General features: G+C 47.6%; 1 protein-coding gene across 1 annotated transcript; it reads right to left on the minus strand.

The window, feature by feature from the left end:
- Positions 1–1,689: 1,689 nt before the first annotated feature.
- On the minus strand, positions 1,690–14,604 carry LOC115329107. The gene is made up of 2 exons (XM_040218039.2): positions 14,192–14,604; positions 1,690–4,932 (listed from the first exon to the last, which is right to left on the minus strand). Exons 1-2 carry the CDS (start codon positions 14,342–14,344, stop codon positions 1,891–1,893), a joined length of 3,195 nt encoding a protein of 1,064 aa, XP_040073973.1. The 5' UTR covers positions 14,345–14,604; the 3' UTR covers positions 1,690–1,890.
- Between the last annotated feature and the right edge of the window lie 1,067 nt (positions 14,605–15,671).

The following is a 15,671-nucleotide window of genomic DNA, read 5'->3' on the forward strand; positions in this document are numbered from 1 at the left end:
GTTAATTTGGTTCGGCCCACGCAAGTGGAGTGGCCAAAAGAAAACAACTTTGCTGCGAGATGGTCTTAGAATGGCAGTGCGCTGCCCAAGAAGGATTTTTGGTACAGTGTAGACCGCATATAACGTATGTTGCGGGAGTCGCGAGAATCCGCACTATAAGCGGTACCGCGCTATAACCTAAACATAAATTTTTCAGCCCAAAATACATGCCATGAGACAACTTACCTTTGTAAAAGAATTTATTTTATGTTCGATGAAAAATAAAGCTTAGTTTGAGGAAAGTCTTTATTTCACCAGACTAGTACAGTTCTGTCTCAAGTGTGTCACACATTTTGAAAGAAATGAGCGGCTTTTGCCTGGCGCAGCCTTTTAACGGCGTCGCGAGTTGCGGACGGACGTTGCGAGCGGTCAGGATTGCTAACCCTAATCACTTTTCTCCGGAGATGAAAACGCGTGAAAATTCGCATCCTTCATACGGTACGCGCCAGTAATACCTCGAACTTGAGCACACGCATGAAATGCGCCAAATAAGAAATCCGGGCGATGTTCGAGGACACAAATGCTTAGAAATCACCGCTGTAGTCGAAGTAAACAAACACGACAACACGGGCGTTTCTGCCGTCTTGAGAGCGCCGCCACGACATCGCCGCACGAGTAGGTGGATCTGCCCTTTTAGTACGTGCTGGGTTATCATAGTGACACACAATGAAAATTCACAGTCAAGGATAGCGCGTTTACACAGAACGATGAGATGAACGCCGTCTACGACGACGATCACAACCGATGCCATGTTTGCGGATAGAAGTGATAAAAGCAGCCGGCCCGCGACCGGCATGCAACGCGCGCGAACACTTCTCCTCGATCTGCGATTGGTCTGTCGGTGCGGTTGTTTGTTTCTTTGTTTCCACGCAGCGGAGGGGCGGAGGGACGCACGCACGTGAACGACACGTGCGTGCCTCTCTCTTCGCTTCTCCCCACTTCTTCAAGCAACATCCCCGCGCCGTCAGCGCCGTTATCTAGTGTCGCACAGGGAAGCGTGCTCGCTGCTCCGGTCGTCGGCGCGGTCGGCGGGCTGTGCCAAAAACCGCACTATAACCGGTATTTCCCTTCGCGCGCCTGCATTTTAAGCGGTATGTAAGTACATGGAGTTCTATGGGAGGCGAACCGGTGGTTTAAAAATACCGCGTTATACCCGGTCCTGCACTATAAGCGGTTACGTTGTAAGTGGTCTATACTGTACTGTGGAATCCTATCTAATGACGCATATATGTTGCAGCATATATTTTGAATCACAAAATTTGTTGTCTGCAAGAGCAAGTAGGAATGACTACCAGCGGGGAGAGGCGACATCACAATAATAATGATTGTGTACATTTAGACAGCATGTAGTTGGTCAGCCATCTCAAAGCTGCGACTAGTCACTTGCTGTAGATGAAATTTAGCCAGTGCGGTACAACTGCTAGCCTGGAGTTTTTAACGTGCATCACGCAGTAGTTGTACACGACCGCACACCAGTACTATGCTCATCCAGATCGAAATGGGCAGGAGTGGGGATTGAACCCAGCATCCCTGGGTTCTGCAGCGAGAGCTTTCACTTCACATGCTTTGAGCTGGTGTGCGCTAGCCCACTTGCCACCGATCCCCCAGGTGACATCACAAGAACTGAAGGAATTGCTTGGAGACGCACCATCATAGCAACAACCTGTATTGTATTGGAAAAACAGGTTTTTATGGTCCAGATTCTGAAGTATAAAAACCAGTAAAGAATATTTATTTAGAGATGTCAGTTAGTGTGGAGTACACTCTCCTTTCGTGGAACTAAGGAAATGAATATTTACACAAGTAGGTACTATGATGCTCTCTGCATCTTACAGTACTTAATCCAAGTTCTTAATTTACTTCGACACCAGTTACCACCACCAACAGTGGTTTCTTGTTCGTTTTGCAGAAAAAGTTCTTCAGCAAAATGCTTGTGCTGCACCATAACACATGCCTCAGCACAAATTCAGCAGTGTGTCCGTCTTCGCAGACGTCGAACTCCGAAGACTCCTCATTGGTTAGGAGGTCCACCGTGAGGTCAGTGACAAGCTGGCGCTGGTTCGGCATCTTCAGAAACTCGGCCTGCTTCGACAGTTCCTGAGCGACAATGTAGCTGTGAGCAACAGCGTTTATCGCAAACATCGTTGGAAAAAGAAGACTCCCTCCACCCAGTTCCTTGACAAGTTTGAAGTGTTGCTGTGCAACAGAAATGGTGATCGCCTTGTTTACCGACAATACTGGTCTGCACTTTACGCAGTTCAACCTTTGCAAGGTGGCATGGACTGCATATCCAGCAACGTAGACAAGAACCGGGAGGGTGTCTTCCAACTTTGACAGCGCCTCTCCGGTCACCCCAATGCTGTTGCTAGGGTGGAACGTGTGTTCTCGCTTGTGGAGGTCTTCCCATTGCTCATCTCCTTCATTTTCTGTTTCGCAGGCCGCAGCGACCGTCGGCAGACTGTCTTGTGGCTGTAATTCACCTTCACCCTCATGAAGCTGCCTTATGGAGTTGTGATATCGGGGGCCGGCCGGGCATTTGAAGTTTCTGAAGCGCTCTTCCAAGTTGTCGGTCTGAATCTTCCCAAGAAGGATGCAAGACAGCTTGAGCTCGGTGAAGCAGTACCTGGCGACCTCCACCAATGCATGAGTCGTGTGCTGGAGAGCAGCGTGGGTCTCGCTGGTGAGCATCCCACTGTCAAGGTCCTTGCCCTTCCACTCGTCCAGCCAGTCCAGGAAATTGTAGAGGAAATCCACCTTGGGATCGTCCTCTGAAGAAAACACTGGTTCTTGGAACTGGTTTCTTAATGCCGTTCCCGTGTCTGGAGCTTTTACATTCACGATTCGCCACCACTTCACTACGATTTCAATGAAACTGGCGGTCTCCTCAAAGAACCGCAGGTTGTGCTTCGCTCCGAGGGCACGAAGGACCTGGGGCAGCGAGTCGTTGAAGATCTGCAAAGCCAGCTTCACATTCTCCCTTTCAGTGTTCACCGGGTACAGGACTTCTCTTGACAGACTGTAGCCATATCTCACCAGTTGGTAGTTCTCCAAGTTGTACAGATCTCTGATGGCTGCAAAAGACGCAGACAGCATACGCTGCACACGTGTCGGCTCGGCGTGGAACTCGGGAAAGTAGAAGCAAAGTAGCTCGTTGCTTTGGTCGAGCCAACTGTTACGAATGCACTTGAGTATGTTAACAGGATCTATCACAAAAAAAAGCGGTCTTGCAGGGTCACACGGGTGTGGATAGACAATTCCTTCAGTTGGCGGTGACGTGAAGTGTGACATAGCCTCTTTGTTGACGGAGCTGCCATCGCTTACGACACATGCAACCCTGTACCCAATCTTCTCCAGCCCACAAATCAAGTCAATCAGTAACTTGTGCAGAAACTGTGTGTCGGCCCGTTGCACGGGGATGATGTGCACAACTTCCTTGAATTGGCATGTGAGGCTTTGCACAGTAAAAACAAGCACACTGCTGGCGACTTCTGGGGAGTTAAGCGCTACATCAGTAGTGCTGCTTCCTTTGTAATCAAGGAAAGGTTTAATGTGGACCTCATCTACCATGACGGTCACAAGGCGTTGCTTATCGTCCAGATCAGAGATCCTCTTTGCCGCATAACTGAGGAATGTTGCACTTTGAGGCAAAGGTTGGGGATTCATCCCAGAGGACAGGCACACTGACCTGATGATCATTGGGTGAGGCAGACTAATGTTGCCTGAGCTGCAGATGTACTTGTATGCATGAGGCGATATTGTGAAGAGGATGCAGGAGAAAACCATGAAGTCAACTGAGTAACGCCTTCGCTCTTTTTTGGTTGATAGCAGATTGAACTGCTCTCTGAGGAAATGGATGGCAGCGGCCTTGTCCTCTGTCGGTGTTGCGGTCGACTTGCCAGGCAGCAGATGAACAGTCTCACCGATGTCTTCATCCAAACTGTCAGATGTGGAGCTGAGGCTGCTGTCCCAATTCTCTATGCTCTCAAGGAGGTCCATCAATGCCCTCTTGCTCTTCACAGTGGTTGGAATGCACAGACTGGATCCTAGTCTTATGACCGGCGTCTTTGCAACATGGCAGGTAAGAGTTAGGTCCGCTTTCAGGACAACAGAGTACTTGATCCATGGTGCTTCATCCTCGACAATGTGCACCAAGAGGAGGCGTGCACTGCCTTCAACAGCGTGCCAGAATGTGGAAGACTGCTTACTTCTCACATGGTCGGCTAGATCTTTTAGATTGAGGATCTTGTCTGCTTCTTCAAGGGACTCGTTAATTGCTCTTTGGATGTCATCAGAATCCCGACTCGTATGCCTTGGACGCTTTTGCCTGAAGTTAGGGTCTTTCACACTGAGCATCCCATCTGCTTCTTCCTCGCTGCTAAACATGTCCATATCTGGTTGCATGTAATCAGAATCTGAACTCGCTTGCCTTGGACGTTTTCGCCTTGGACGGCTTTTCCTGGGGTGCCTTTGCCTTGCATCTTGGTCTTTTACACTGGCCTTTTCGCTTGTTTCTTCCCGACAGCAAGATGTCTTGAGTGCAGTCTCGATGGGGTCTTCGTCGTGCATTGCATCGACATACTGATGTTTTTGCCTTGGGCGCAGTTGCCTCTTGTCTGTTACGCTTAAGCTCCTGTCGGTTTCCACCTCACTGCGAACCGCCTCGAGCACATTATCAATGGATTCTGCGACTGCTTTCTCTCTTGCAGCAGCATCTAGACGCTTTCGCTCTGAACGAGCTTTCCTGGAGTTTAGGTCCTCAGAAAACTTGGATGGAACTGCCTTCGGGCGGAGGCGGGCTGTCGACAACGGCACCGTCAGCGTGCGCCCAGTAGCAGCGTCTGTATGAGTACTCTCCCGAAGGATGTCGCTCTCCGTGAAGTGAAGTTCGCAAACCTAAAAGGAGAGAGAGAGAAAAAAAAAAGGAATTGGTTTTTGAGTTGATGAGAGCTCACTGTAGTATGCGAGATGAAACAGGAGGCAAAGATTCCCATTCGAGAAGAGACTTCATTGCTACTTGTTTCGCAGTCTGTTACACATGCAACCATCGTAAAAAATGGGAATATTATCACCGTGGAGCACTTTAAAGGGACAAAATCTTTTTGCGGTATACACCTTTCCAAAAAACACTCGACCCCAGGGGCAACAAACCGCTTTCGAGCCCAGTCACTGAGCTTGAGGCTAGACTCTCACCGGCGTCCCTCCTAACCCTAACCAAGTGGACTGTGATTTCAATAGCTGCAGCTTGCGTAGGCGCAGTTTCAAACGCTGCTGGCGGCTAAATTCTCGTCTTTTCCCGCTATATTTTGTGTTTCATGGTACATGTATTTTCCCGAGGACACTAGGAAAACATTGTACCACATTAGAAAAAAAAAAAAAAAAAAAGCAAAAAAAAAACTGCAAACTATTTTTGTTGGGTACGCGCGCGACAGAATGAACGTGACTGGAATGTATAGTTCTAGTTATTTGTTTTTTTCTTAGGATAAGTTTTGACGGCGCCGCAGGATTTGCCGCATGTGAATCGACAAAGCGCTTTGCTGAAAAAATAAATTGCAACAGAAGAGGGCCGAAAGGCATGCATTTTTCACGCTCTCAAATAACGTGTTTACCGATGGACAGGACACGGACATACAATTGAGGAAGTGTTAACATTCTAACAATATCTCGTACGTATCATACGATGCAGCATTATCCGAAAATAATTTATTTGAAAAAGATCTCAAATAACACAGTCACAGTCGACGACAGTCACATCTTGACGATCGGACGGATCTGAGATGACTTCGTTTTGGGGCACGTTTTGGGGAGAGCTTCTTTTTTTCACAACCGCAACAAGCCAAAGAAACAAACGCGACTGACCCGTTTCTCACCCCACCCCGGACAACTATTTTTGCAGATGACTGAGGATTTAACAGTAAGAAAGCACAAAACAAACAGAGGGACGAAAACAGACATGTACAAGCTTTCAGTTTACAACAACATATATTTGACACCAGCGAAGTCTGCACCAACAACCATTGGTGGGGAAGGGGGGAACGAGCAAGAGGGAGAAAAGAAGGGGGAGAAGGTTGAGAGGGAAGAAAAGGGGAAGGGAAGGGAAGATAGCGTTTCTGCATATGAAGCGGATTGACGGCGGGAGGCTGAAGGGGGGTCTTGTTGTTCAAGGTTGTGCAATTGGAGTCCGAGAAAACGCTGGCCTCAGAAACACCAGTTCTGGTTTTGTCAACGAGAGGGATGACCCCTCCGGCTGTGACGCGCATTGAATGCGTGTCACAGCCAGAGGGGTCATTGCATCCTATTATAGTTCACGGTAAGGAGTGCCACGCATGCACGCCATTGTTCAACGAGACCAAAGTGGTTGGGGGGCACCGGGAGCGCTATGGGAGGGAGATAATTGAAGCTTATAGGATGACTACCACCAAGAAAAACATTGCTTCCCCATCCCTCTCGTTGACAAAACCAGAACTGGTGTTTCTGAGGCCAGCGTTTTCTTGGACTCCAATTGCACAACCTTGAACAACAAGACCCCCCTTCAGCCTTGGGCCGTCAATCCGCTTCGTATGCGGAAACGCTATCTTCCCTTCCCTCCCCCTTTCCTTCCCTCTCAACCTTCTCCCCCTTCTTTTCTCCCTCTTGCTCGTTCCCCCCTTCCCCACCGACGGTTGTTGGTGCAGACTTCGCTGGCGTCAAATATATGTTGTTGTAAACTGAAAGCTTGTACATGTCTGTTTTCGTCCCTCTGTTTGTTTTGTGCTTTCTTACTGTTACATCTGTCCCAACAAGCTCGTCAAAGTCTTCGACTGAGGATTCTACGCAGATTATCTCTGGGAGGGGGGAGAACAATGTTCGCAAAATCGCGTCGAGGGCTGTTCGACGTCCTTCACTTCCTTCGTTTCCCGTGAATGTCGAGCAGAAAAGCTTGAATGGCAGGCACCTACCAGCCTTATTTCTCACAATGGAGGATAACACAAAAAGGGTACGCAGCACGCATAAAAAAAATTAAGTGGAAACTTTCAAGGGGGGCGAGAAAACGTTGAACGCAAAACCGCAAGAACATAGGTAGAGAACCGTGCTGAGCGGGTCTTCACAGTCCCAGAGAGTGGCAGAAAATTTCTAGCTGATAGAGGGCGCGAGAGTCGCACCAGCCGCATCAGCATCAGCAACATGGCGGCGGCCTAGGAGCGTTTTTTGGAAAGATGTATAGCCTGGATTCATGCCGGCCGCAACTCTTGGTCATGGGGAAATCTAAAGAAGCGCGCCTTGGTTTCTGGCAAGTAGTTGCCGCAACACCCAGGCATGCCGCACTTCAACGGCATGTTCAAATTAATAGACCTTTTGATTTTAGTAGTTGCCTCACCGGCGGATAGAGGGCGCTGAAGCACTCGGCGCCAATAGGTTGCTTCAATTTGGTTGGTTTCGGTTTCAAGATGAACGCGGTTACATTGTTGTTTTATGATTTTGCTTAATTTTGTGATACAATCATTTTCCTTGTAGCACACAACCAATGAAACAGTGTTATTGAGCCACTTTGAGGACTACAAGGTGTATTTTAGCCTAATTGCGGGCTCTTTTACCAACTCCTTCAATGTATCTGCTTATGGTTGGTTGCAAAATGCCCGACTGATGTACAGGGAGGATTTCCATCGTCTACGGCCGTACCCGATAACACCAGTTTCCAGAAAAACAAACCAATGGAGCGACACACGTGATTGTAAAGAAGCATATCGGCAGCTTGATTAGCAATGTGCTGAATCGTCCAGAACAGATGAACTCGCGAGTTTACTACTCACTGTTTGGTTTTCGTTGGCACCCAACCTTCAGTGAACTTCGCAGACTAAAAACATATTGTGTAATGACACAGAGAATTGATATAAACAAGTAATATTGTCTCGGCCTCTTGATTTCTTTTTAATTCAGTAGTCGAGCATGTTTTGACAGGCCGAGTAGAAAATTTCTTAGATTATCAATCCTGCTAAAGTACTCACAAGCATACCTCGGCAAACCTCACTCATGAGGGCCCTCACTCACCCTCATCTTCACAGGTGAGGTGAGGGTGAGTGAGTTTTTGAACCAGGAAAGTTCATGAGTATGAGGGAGAGTGAGGGCTGTGAGGGCTGTGAGGACCGTGAGTGTGAGAGGGCCGTGAGGGCAGTGAGTGCATGAGGAGGGTGAGGGACATGAGGGCGTGAGGGCGGTGAGTTGCGTGAGGGCTGTAAGTGCGTGAGGGGTGTGAGGGCCATGAGTGCATGAGGGGTGTGAGGGCAGTGAGTGTGTGAGCGTGAGGGGTGTGAGGGCCGTGAGTGCGTGAGGGGCGTGAGTGCGTGATGCCCCCTTCAGACGGAGCAACTTTCTCGGCAATTTTGGTGTTGATGGCGGGTTGTTCCCTACCTTTCCCTAGATTGACACGAATAGACTACTTCCATAAAGCCCCGCATGCAACATGGCGCGCGTTGCACTCTGGGAACTAGTTGGCCAGGGAGGAGGGTGGCATGGTTTCGGTTTCGAGCGACACGTCGACAAGAGATTATACACAGAGCGTGGACTATTAACGGCCGTTATATCATGTTTTCTGGCCCGAAAGCGTCACTTGTGGTCTCTATAACTAACCTAAATGGCCGGACCTTGAAGCTTTAGACAAGCCCGAGACGTATAGCTTGTCTTAACACATCAAGGAGGTTATAATGGGCAGGAGGTGGCGTCCCTATCCCCAATGCATGAAGCGAAGTGTAACGGAAGTAGGCGTGGCCACGAGCCGCAACGAGGATTTCTTGACCAATGGGAAGCCTAGTGAGTGGGCGCCGCCGTTAATTTCGGTGCAAACAACCGCGTTGCTATGACATTTCCGTGGCAATGCGACTGTGTGCACCGAAAGTAATGGCGGCACCCACTGTTATTTGAAACAGCGCTTAACGGGAGACTTTTAAACCGCCTGGTTACCCAGCAGAAGGTAAGTGACTAGAATTGAGACGCTCTAGACGACGCACCATGGAGGACTTGACGGTGCGCAACACATTTTTTAATAAACAGCAGCAGCAGATCGCACGAGCGCGCATGCAAGCCAGGAGCGCACAGAACAACGGGCTCGCGCTTCCAGTTCTGACTTGGCTCGCACATAATGTGGAACTAAGTATACACACTCACGCTGCAAAGCATTTGCATCGTGGACGCCCACGGCGGACGCCGACCGCATCGAAGGCTAGCCTCGTGAAGCACACGCCGGAGCAGATTAGAAAGCAGTTGAACCGCCGGTGCGCTACCCCACAGCCTCGGAACGGGTGCGCAAGGCAGTCTGGGATTAAACGCCTCTTCCGGCTTCACTCAGGCTGACGTCATGCCGGGTCCTGTCTGTTTAAACGTCCTTGTAACACATGGTTGTTGTATTTTTGTACTTGAGCCTTTCTGTTAGCGTTCCAATCGACGAATGTGGACGAGCCAGTGCTGAGAATCTCGACGCTGTGAAGCTCGGGGATCTTGCTTGTGTACGAATCAACAAGCTGTAGCAACCAATAAGTATGCGTACATCGAGTTTATGCCTTTACATTAGTGTTGTTGATCAAAAAGTTTGTTTTGTGCGTCCATAGACGAAATATCAGTTTTCGCAATTACTGTTTTCTTAATACGCCTGAGTATGCAAGGAAAAACTCGGAGGCGCCATTTAAAAGCCCAATTTTAACACACTTTTTATAACTTATCTGTACTGACCCGCAGCACTGCCAGGAGTGAGGTCACCACCCGCTTGCATTCCACTAATGTTCAACATCGCGTATGCGCATAAAGTTATCCTGCCAATCATATAGGCACATTCGCACATACAAACCGTATTAAGAAAGCAAAAGTCGAGCACTTCTGTGAAGAGTATCGCACCGCTCGCCGGGAGTGCGCTGGACGGGCATGAACCCCTGTGCGGTGCGCCAAACGAATGAAATTATTCAAAGCGCGTTTGACGGTTGCTAATGGCCAAAATATTTGTTATGTGTTTGCTTTCTTCCTGCCCGAGTATGCCGAGATAATTTCAGACACACCGCTCAGGCACAGATCTTGGGCGTCAGTAAGAGCTAGTCCAAAAAGGCTTACCGAGGACTCGGGAGTAGGGGACGCTTGTTAGGGCCTCCGTCGTAGCTAGCCGACCTCAGCGTTTGCGAAAACTTATTCTTCTACCAGCATAAAATTTGAGTCGAAGATATATGATGACACGAGGAAGACATCATAGTAACTTTTGTGCAGTAGTAAGGTCGAATTTATTGCGTTTTCTTAAAAGTTCAGATGCGTCAACGCTGAGCTCAACTTTGAGACTCCTGTGAGGATGCGGCTTGCTTTTCGCCCAATGAAGTAACAAGAAGTGGATGTTTGGCAAACAAAATAGGTGAAAGGCTCTCCAGATGAACAAATTTCAGTTCTAGTTCACTGGTACTAGACGGGATTATTGAAATTGAACTCAAAGATGTACTCGTGGGGTGAGGTGACTAAACCACGCCTTACTACGTTTGCATACGCACTCATAATATCCGGTGTTTCGGGAACCAAGAAAAGTGCCCCGGTCTTCGTTTTGTATCGCTCGAGAATGAGTGTATTGTACGTTCGTGAAAAGTCAAATAACCGAAAACGCAAGCAGGCCGTTCGGTCGCGGCGTGATAGCATGAGATGAAGCTGCTCAATCGAAACCGAAACTGAGTAGCCAACTAGTTCCCAGAGTGCACTGCGTGGTATTTCGCCGCGATGGGGCGCGTCGGTTTTGGAAGCAATCCATTGCTGAGATCGAGTATGGCTCGAAACAAGTGAGCAACTCGGAGCAATTTGAAGACGTTTGAAGCGGCAGGAACCAATCAGCGGCACAATATTTTCATGTGATACCTCGTGCCGGTGATGATGACAACAAAAGACCTGGTTCTGGTTTGAAATTGATCGTTTTTGGAAATAAACTGTTTCAGAAAGATGCATTAGTACTCTCAACGAGATTTAAATGCATAAAAACATGTTTATAGCGTGTAATTGTGTGTCTAAATAGTGCAAGAAAATAAAATTTCATGATGATGATGGCAAATTGCAGCAATTGGTTGCTGCGTGTGAACGTGGGCGGCCCGTGTTGCTGGTGTTGCGACGTCACGTTTCTGGGCGAAATTGCCTTATCTGACGCGGGCCTCAGTGGCATGAGGGCCATGAGTGCGTGAGTGGCGTGAGGGGTATGAGTGCGTGAGGGAGGTGAGTGTGTGAGGGGTGTGAGGGCCATGAGTGCGTGAGGGCAGTGAGTGGTGTGAGGGTTATGAGTGCGTGAGGGGTGTGAGTGGTGTGAGGGCCATGAGTGCGTGAGGGGTGTGAGTGTGTGAGGGGCGCGAGGGCGGTGAGTGGCGTGAGGGCGGTGAGTGCGTGAGGGCCATGAGTGAGTGAGGGCGGTGAGTGGCGTGAGGGCCATGAGTGCGTGAGGTTCAGTGAGGGTGAGTGAAGGGCTGAAGGTGAGTGTGACTGTGAGGATCAGGGTGAGTGAGTGGCTGAAGGTGAGTGTAGCTGTAAGGGTGAGGGTGAGTGATGGGCTTAGGTGAGTGTGGCTGTGAGGGTGAGTGAGGGCGACCTAAAATGCTGACCTCTGCTCATAAGCAGCATTCGCAATATTTGCCCTAGGAAATAAATTATTTTTATATAAACATTTGCTTACTTAAGATATGATATAAGTGACAGGCCCGTCAAACTAAATCTGGCATTCGTCTTCCGTAAAATTGGCCAAATAAAATTAAAGGGCACAGGAGGAGAAATACCTCGGAAACTTTGGCTGAATTCTAGCGCTAGGCACCACTTCACAAACCTGTGTGAACAAATATTTACTTGTTTGAACAGATTCGCTTTGTAAATTTAGGCGTCGCCAGCCACCAAAAGTAAACCTCTATTCGCCATTGACAGTCCTGGACTCAACTGATTGTTATGCAGACAGCTCTCGTTTTTTCTTTCTTTTTTCGGCGTCAAATATTGCGGATCCCAGGTACTGGCAAAAATTAAAACAGCCTACGCAAAAAAAAAGAGAAAAAAGTGCCATTATTGTGCATGCGCCGAACCCAAACTGCGTTTTGGATTTGCAAATAGAAACAGCGTTATTTCTTTGTGCATGCTATTGTAAAATTCGCCACTGTTGTCTGTTGCAGTCTCTTACGCAGGAAGTCCCAACCTTTGTGTTAAAATACATTAAGTGGATGGCACTGGTTAACTAAATATAATCAATAACTCACTTAAATGACTTGAAATGGGAGTGAGCATGGTATACAATTTTGTAAACTTCATAAGTAAACCGACCAACCAAATGTTTACGTCGCAAAAAAAAAAAAAGAAAATTGAAAACCAGGTGTGATATTATGAGCAAACAAATCGCCTGATGTTCACGTACCAGTACTTCTAGCCTCAGATAAAATACAAGTTAAACATTCATTGTCTATCTCCTCCGCGAGTTTCCTCACATAATCAAAAGAAACTGCTTTCAATATATTATGAATACAAAGAACAATAATTTCAGGAAATACAGATAGCCTCCCTGCGCTGACTATTCTTGACGCCTTCCGATCCCAAAACGCTCGATATAAATATATGCGCTTCTCACTGAGAATGTTCCACCACTACTAGTAAACAATCCTCGGTTGTCATAAGGGCCTCTGAACTCTCGTGATGTCTTAGTCGTCGAGTAGACGTATCAAACTAAAGTTTCCAAAGTAAGGCAAGAAAGCGCAGTGAAACGCGTAAAAAAAACATGAGTACACCGCATCCGCCAAGGCGCTGAGGGGAGAGCGGAGCAGAAAGTTGAAGCAACCTAATGGCTACTGCGTCACGTGATTCCAAGATGGCAGTGCCCATGTGGAGGAGGATGAAAAGGTCTATAGACCTTTTCATCCTCCTCCACATGGGTGCTGCCCTTATTCTTGAGTAAGCAAATGTTCATAAAAAAATAATTTATTTCCTAAGGCCCATATCGTGAAATGCTGCTTATGAGTACTTTAGAAGGGTTGATAATTAAGAAATTTCCTACTCGGCCTGTCAAAACATAGTCGAGTACTGAGTTAAAAAAAAAAAAGGCCCAGACGATACTACTTGGTTATATCAATTCTCTGTGTCATTACAGAATATGTTTTTAGTCTGCGAAGTTCACTAGAGGTTTGGTGCCCACGAAAACCAAACAGTGAGTAGTAAACTTGCGAGTTCATCTGTTCTGGCCGATTCAGCACATTGCTAATCAAACTGTCGATATGCTTCTTTACATTCACGTGTTAGTCTCTTCATTAGTTTGTTTTTCTAGAAACTGGTGTCATCGGGCACGGCCGCAGGCAACGGTAATCTTCCCTGTACATCAGTTGGGCCTTTCACAACCAACCATAATCCGATTTACCGAAGGAGTTGTTCAAAAAGCCCGCAGTGTAGGCTAAAATAAAATACACCTCGTAGTCCTCAAAGTGGTTCAATACCACAATTTCATTGGTTGTGCGCTACAAAGAAAATAATCGTATCACAAAATTAAGCAAAAACAGCGTATAACAGCTACATAGCCGAGTTCACGTTGAAACCGAAACCAACCAAATTGAAGCAACCTAATGGCGCCGAGTGCGTCAGCGCCCTCTATCCGCCGGTGAGGCAACTATTAAACTGAAAAGGTCTATAGCATCGCCACGGTAACGCTTAGGGCAACTGTCGACCGCAACAAGAAACAACAGTAGCTGTGTTCAATTTACTTACACCTCCTGCACCGGTGCAGAAATGTGTAGGGTGGTGTACTTCAAGTCGTTTCTAAATACACATACCGGAAGTAGACTGCCCTGCACTTTTTTGCACTGGTGCAGGTGAACACAGGTGGTGATGAACACAAAGGTTACTGGCGGCGAGCGCTGATGAACGCTTTTGTGTGGATGACTAAATATTAAGGATGGCTACACCCATTGTAACTGGCGACAGCTTGCGCCATCTAGCTGGTCATGCTGTTCTTCATTGCTGCAAATTGTTTTCATTTTACACCTTGCATCTGCCACGGACGTGGAGAAATGATCACCAAGAGGACATTTAGGGGTTTATGCAAACAAGAGAATGACCAAGGAAAACGGCAGACGTAACTCCCTCCTTCTTTTCTGCGGGAAATTTGAAGCCCGCTCAAACTAACAAAGCCACCTAGACGAAAATGGGAATTTCCTACCTTCGTCCCCTTCGTAATAACGAGGTCTTCTCGAGGGACGGCGCTTATCCAAGCATTCCGAAGCGCTTCATCCTTGGGAAAGCCGAACACCTTTACTTTGGGCCCTGTATCATAGTTACCTTTACAACCAGGCACACAGCACTTGTGAGGCATGCCGGAAACCACTGATGAAAACGGCACGACAGCCACAGCACTACATCGTCGAGATCGTCGAGAACAACGCACAGAACACTCCCAAGCGGTTCAACTTTTAAAACAACAAGTAAGGGGAAAACAAATTGAGGCAGAATTAAGCGTCTTTGGAAAAGTCAACGGATAAAGTAGATGAAGAGACGAATCAATGTTTCGGTCCCGCGAACCGCTGGAAAAGCTATCATCAACGTTGGCTATCCTCAAGGCAAAACATCACTCCCGCTCGTTGCCCCTTGACGCAGGGCGGCTAGTTTTATTTTATATTAAAATTTCACAGAAATAAAGTTGTTTTGAAGTACGAGTGAACGTAACTATAGTTCTTAAATAGTAAATACCCTTTCCTAATTTTTCATTTTCCCTTTGTTTTCTTCCTACTAGGTTCGTCTACTTGGCGGCGGCGTAGAGGTCATTTTTTGGCGCGTAATTCAAAATCACGCGCATATATCGGACAGACTTGCGCTTACTTGCGTATGTCGTGTCGTCTTCCAGTCCCAGTGTTGTTTATTGGTAATATTTCACAGCGCAGTTCATTCGAAGCATCGCAATCTATTGCCGCGTGCATGACCGAGAAGAAACGCTTATCCGTGCATCTAGAAGTATCGTGTTTATTCTCATCCCGAGTGTAAGAGATAAAAAAGCCAGAAACACCTGAAACTGCGGTGGAAACTACGACCCCGTTGACCAGTCATACGCCTCTCTTTCGCCACTTCATCACGCTCCCGGCCATAGACGAAGACTACGGGGGGGGGGTCCTTGAGCCACTTCCTCATTTTTACCTCTGTGGTATTTTAGCCTGCAACGGTGACGCTCAAAGAATCAAGGCCTACCTCTACGTTCTGGCAGCCGCAAGCGTTGGAATGGGTTTGAATTGGTGGCCCAAAATCCCCAGAAGTGGCTGATTGTTTGCGTACAAAAACAAAAATTTGCATAATGATAAATAAATATATATATATATATATATATATATCAAATCAAATCAAGTTTATTTGTTGTCACATTTTACATGACATTAAGGACTATAGGACAAAAAAATGAAAGCCGTTTACAATTCCCTGTAACGCCGGATTAGAGCGCAGCTCTTCAGGAGTAGGATAAAAGCGTACTGAGGGATAGGTGACTCCTTGAGGTCACGTGACCTCAGGGGGGGGGTCGTGTGACGTCAGGGGGGTCACGTGACCTCAGGGGGACACGTGGCATCAGGGTGGTCATGTGACCTCGGGGGTCACGTGACCTCAGGGGGGTCACGTGACCGCGCGGTTACGCCGACGGCGATGGCGACGTTGACGCC

Source organism: Ixodes scapularis, unplaced genomic scaffold (genome assembly GCF_016920785.2).
Source record: "Ixodes scapularis isolate PalLabHiFi unplaced genomic scaffold, ASM1692078v2 PGA_scaffold2__306_contigs__length_199485367, whole genome shotgun sequence".
In the NCBI taxonomy this organism is placed as follows: Eukaryota; Metazoa; Arthropoda; class Arachnida; order Ixodida; family Ixodidae; genus Ixodes; species Ixodes scapularis.

Bases quoted from the DNA above. Each gene is read 5' to 3' on its own strand.
- LOC115329107 (XM_040218039.2), bottom strand. From the start codon at position 14,344: ATGCCTCACAAGTGCTGTGTGCCTGGTTGTAAAGGTAACTATGATACA. The intron at 4,933-14,191 runs GTAGGAAATTCC...CTCTCCTTTTAG, and splicing joins TTATTACGAAGGGGACGAAG to GTTTGCGAACTTCACTTCAC.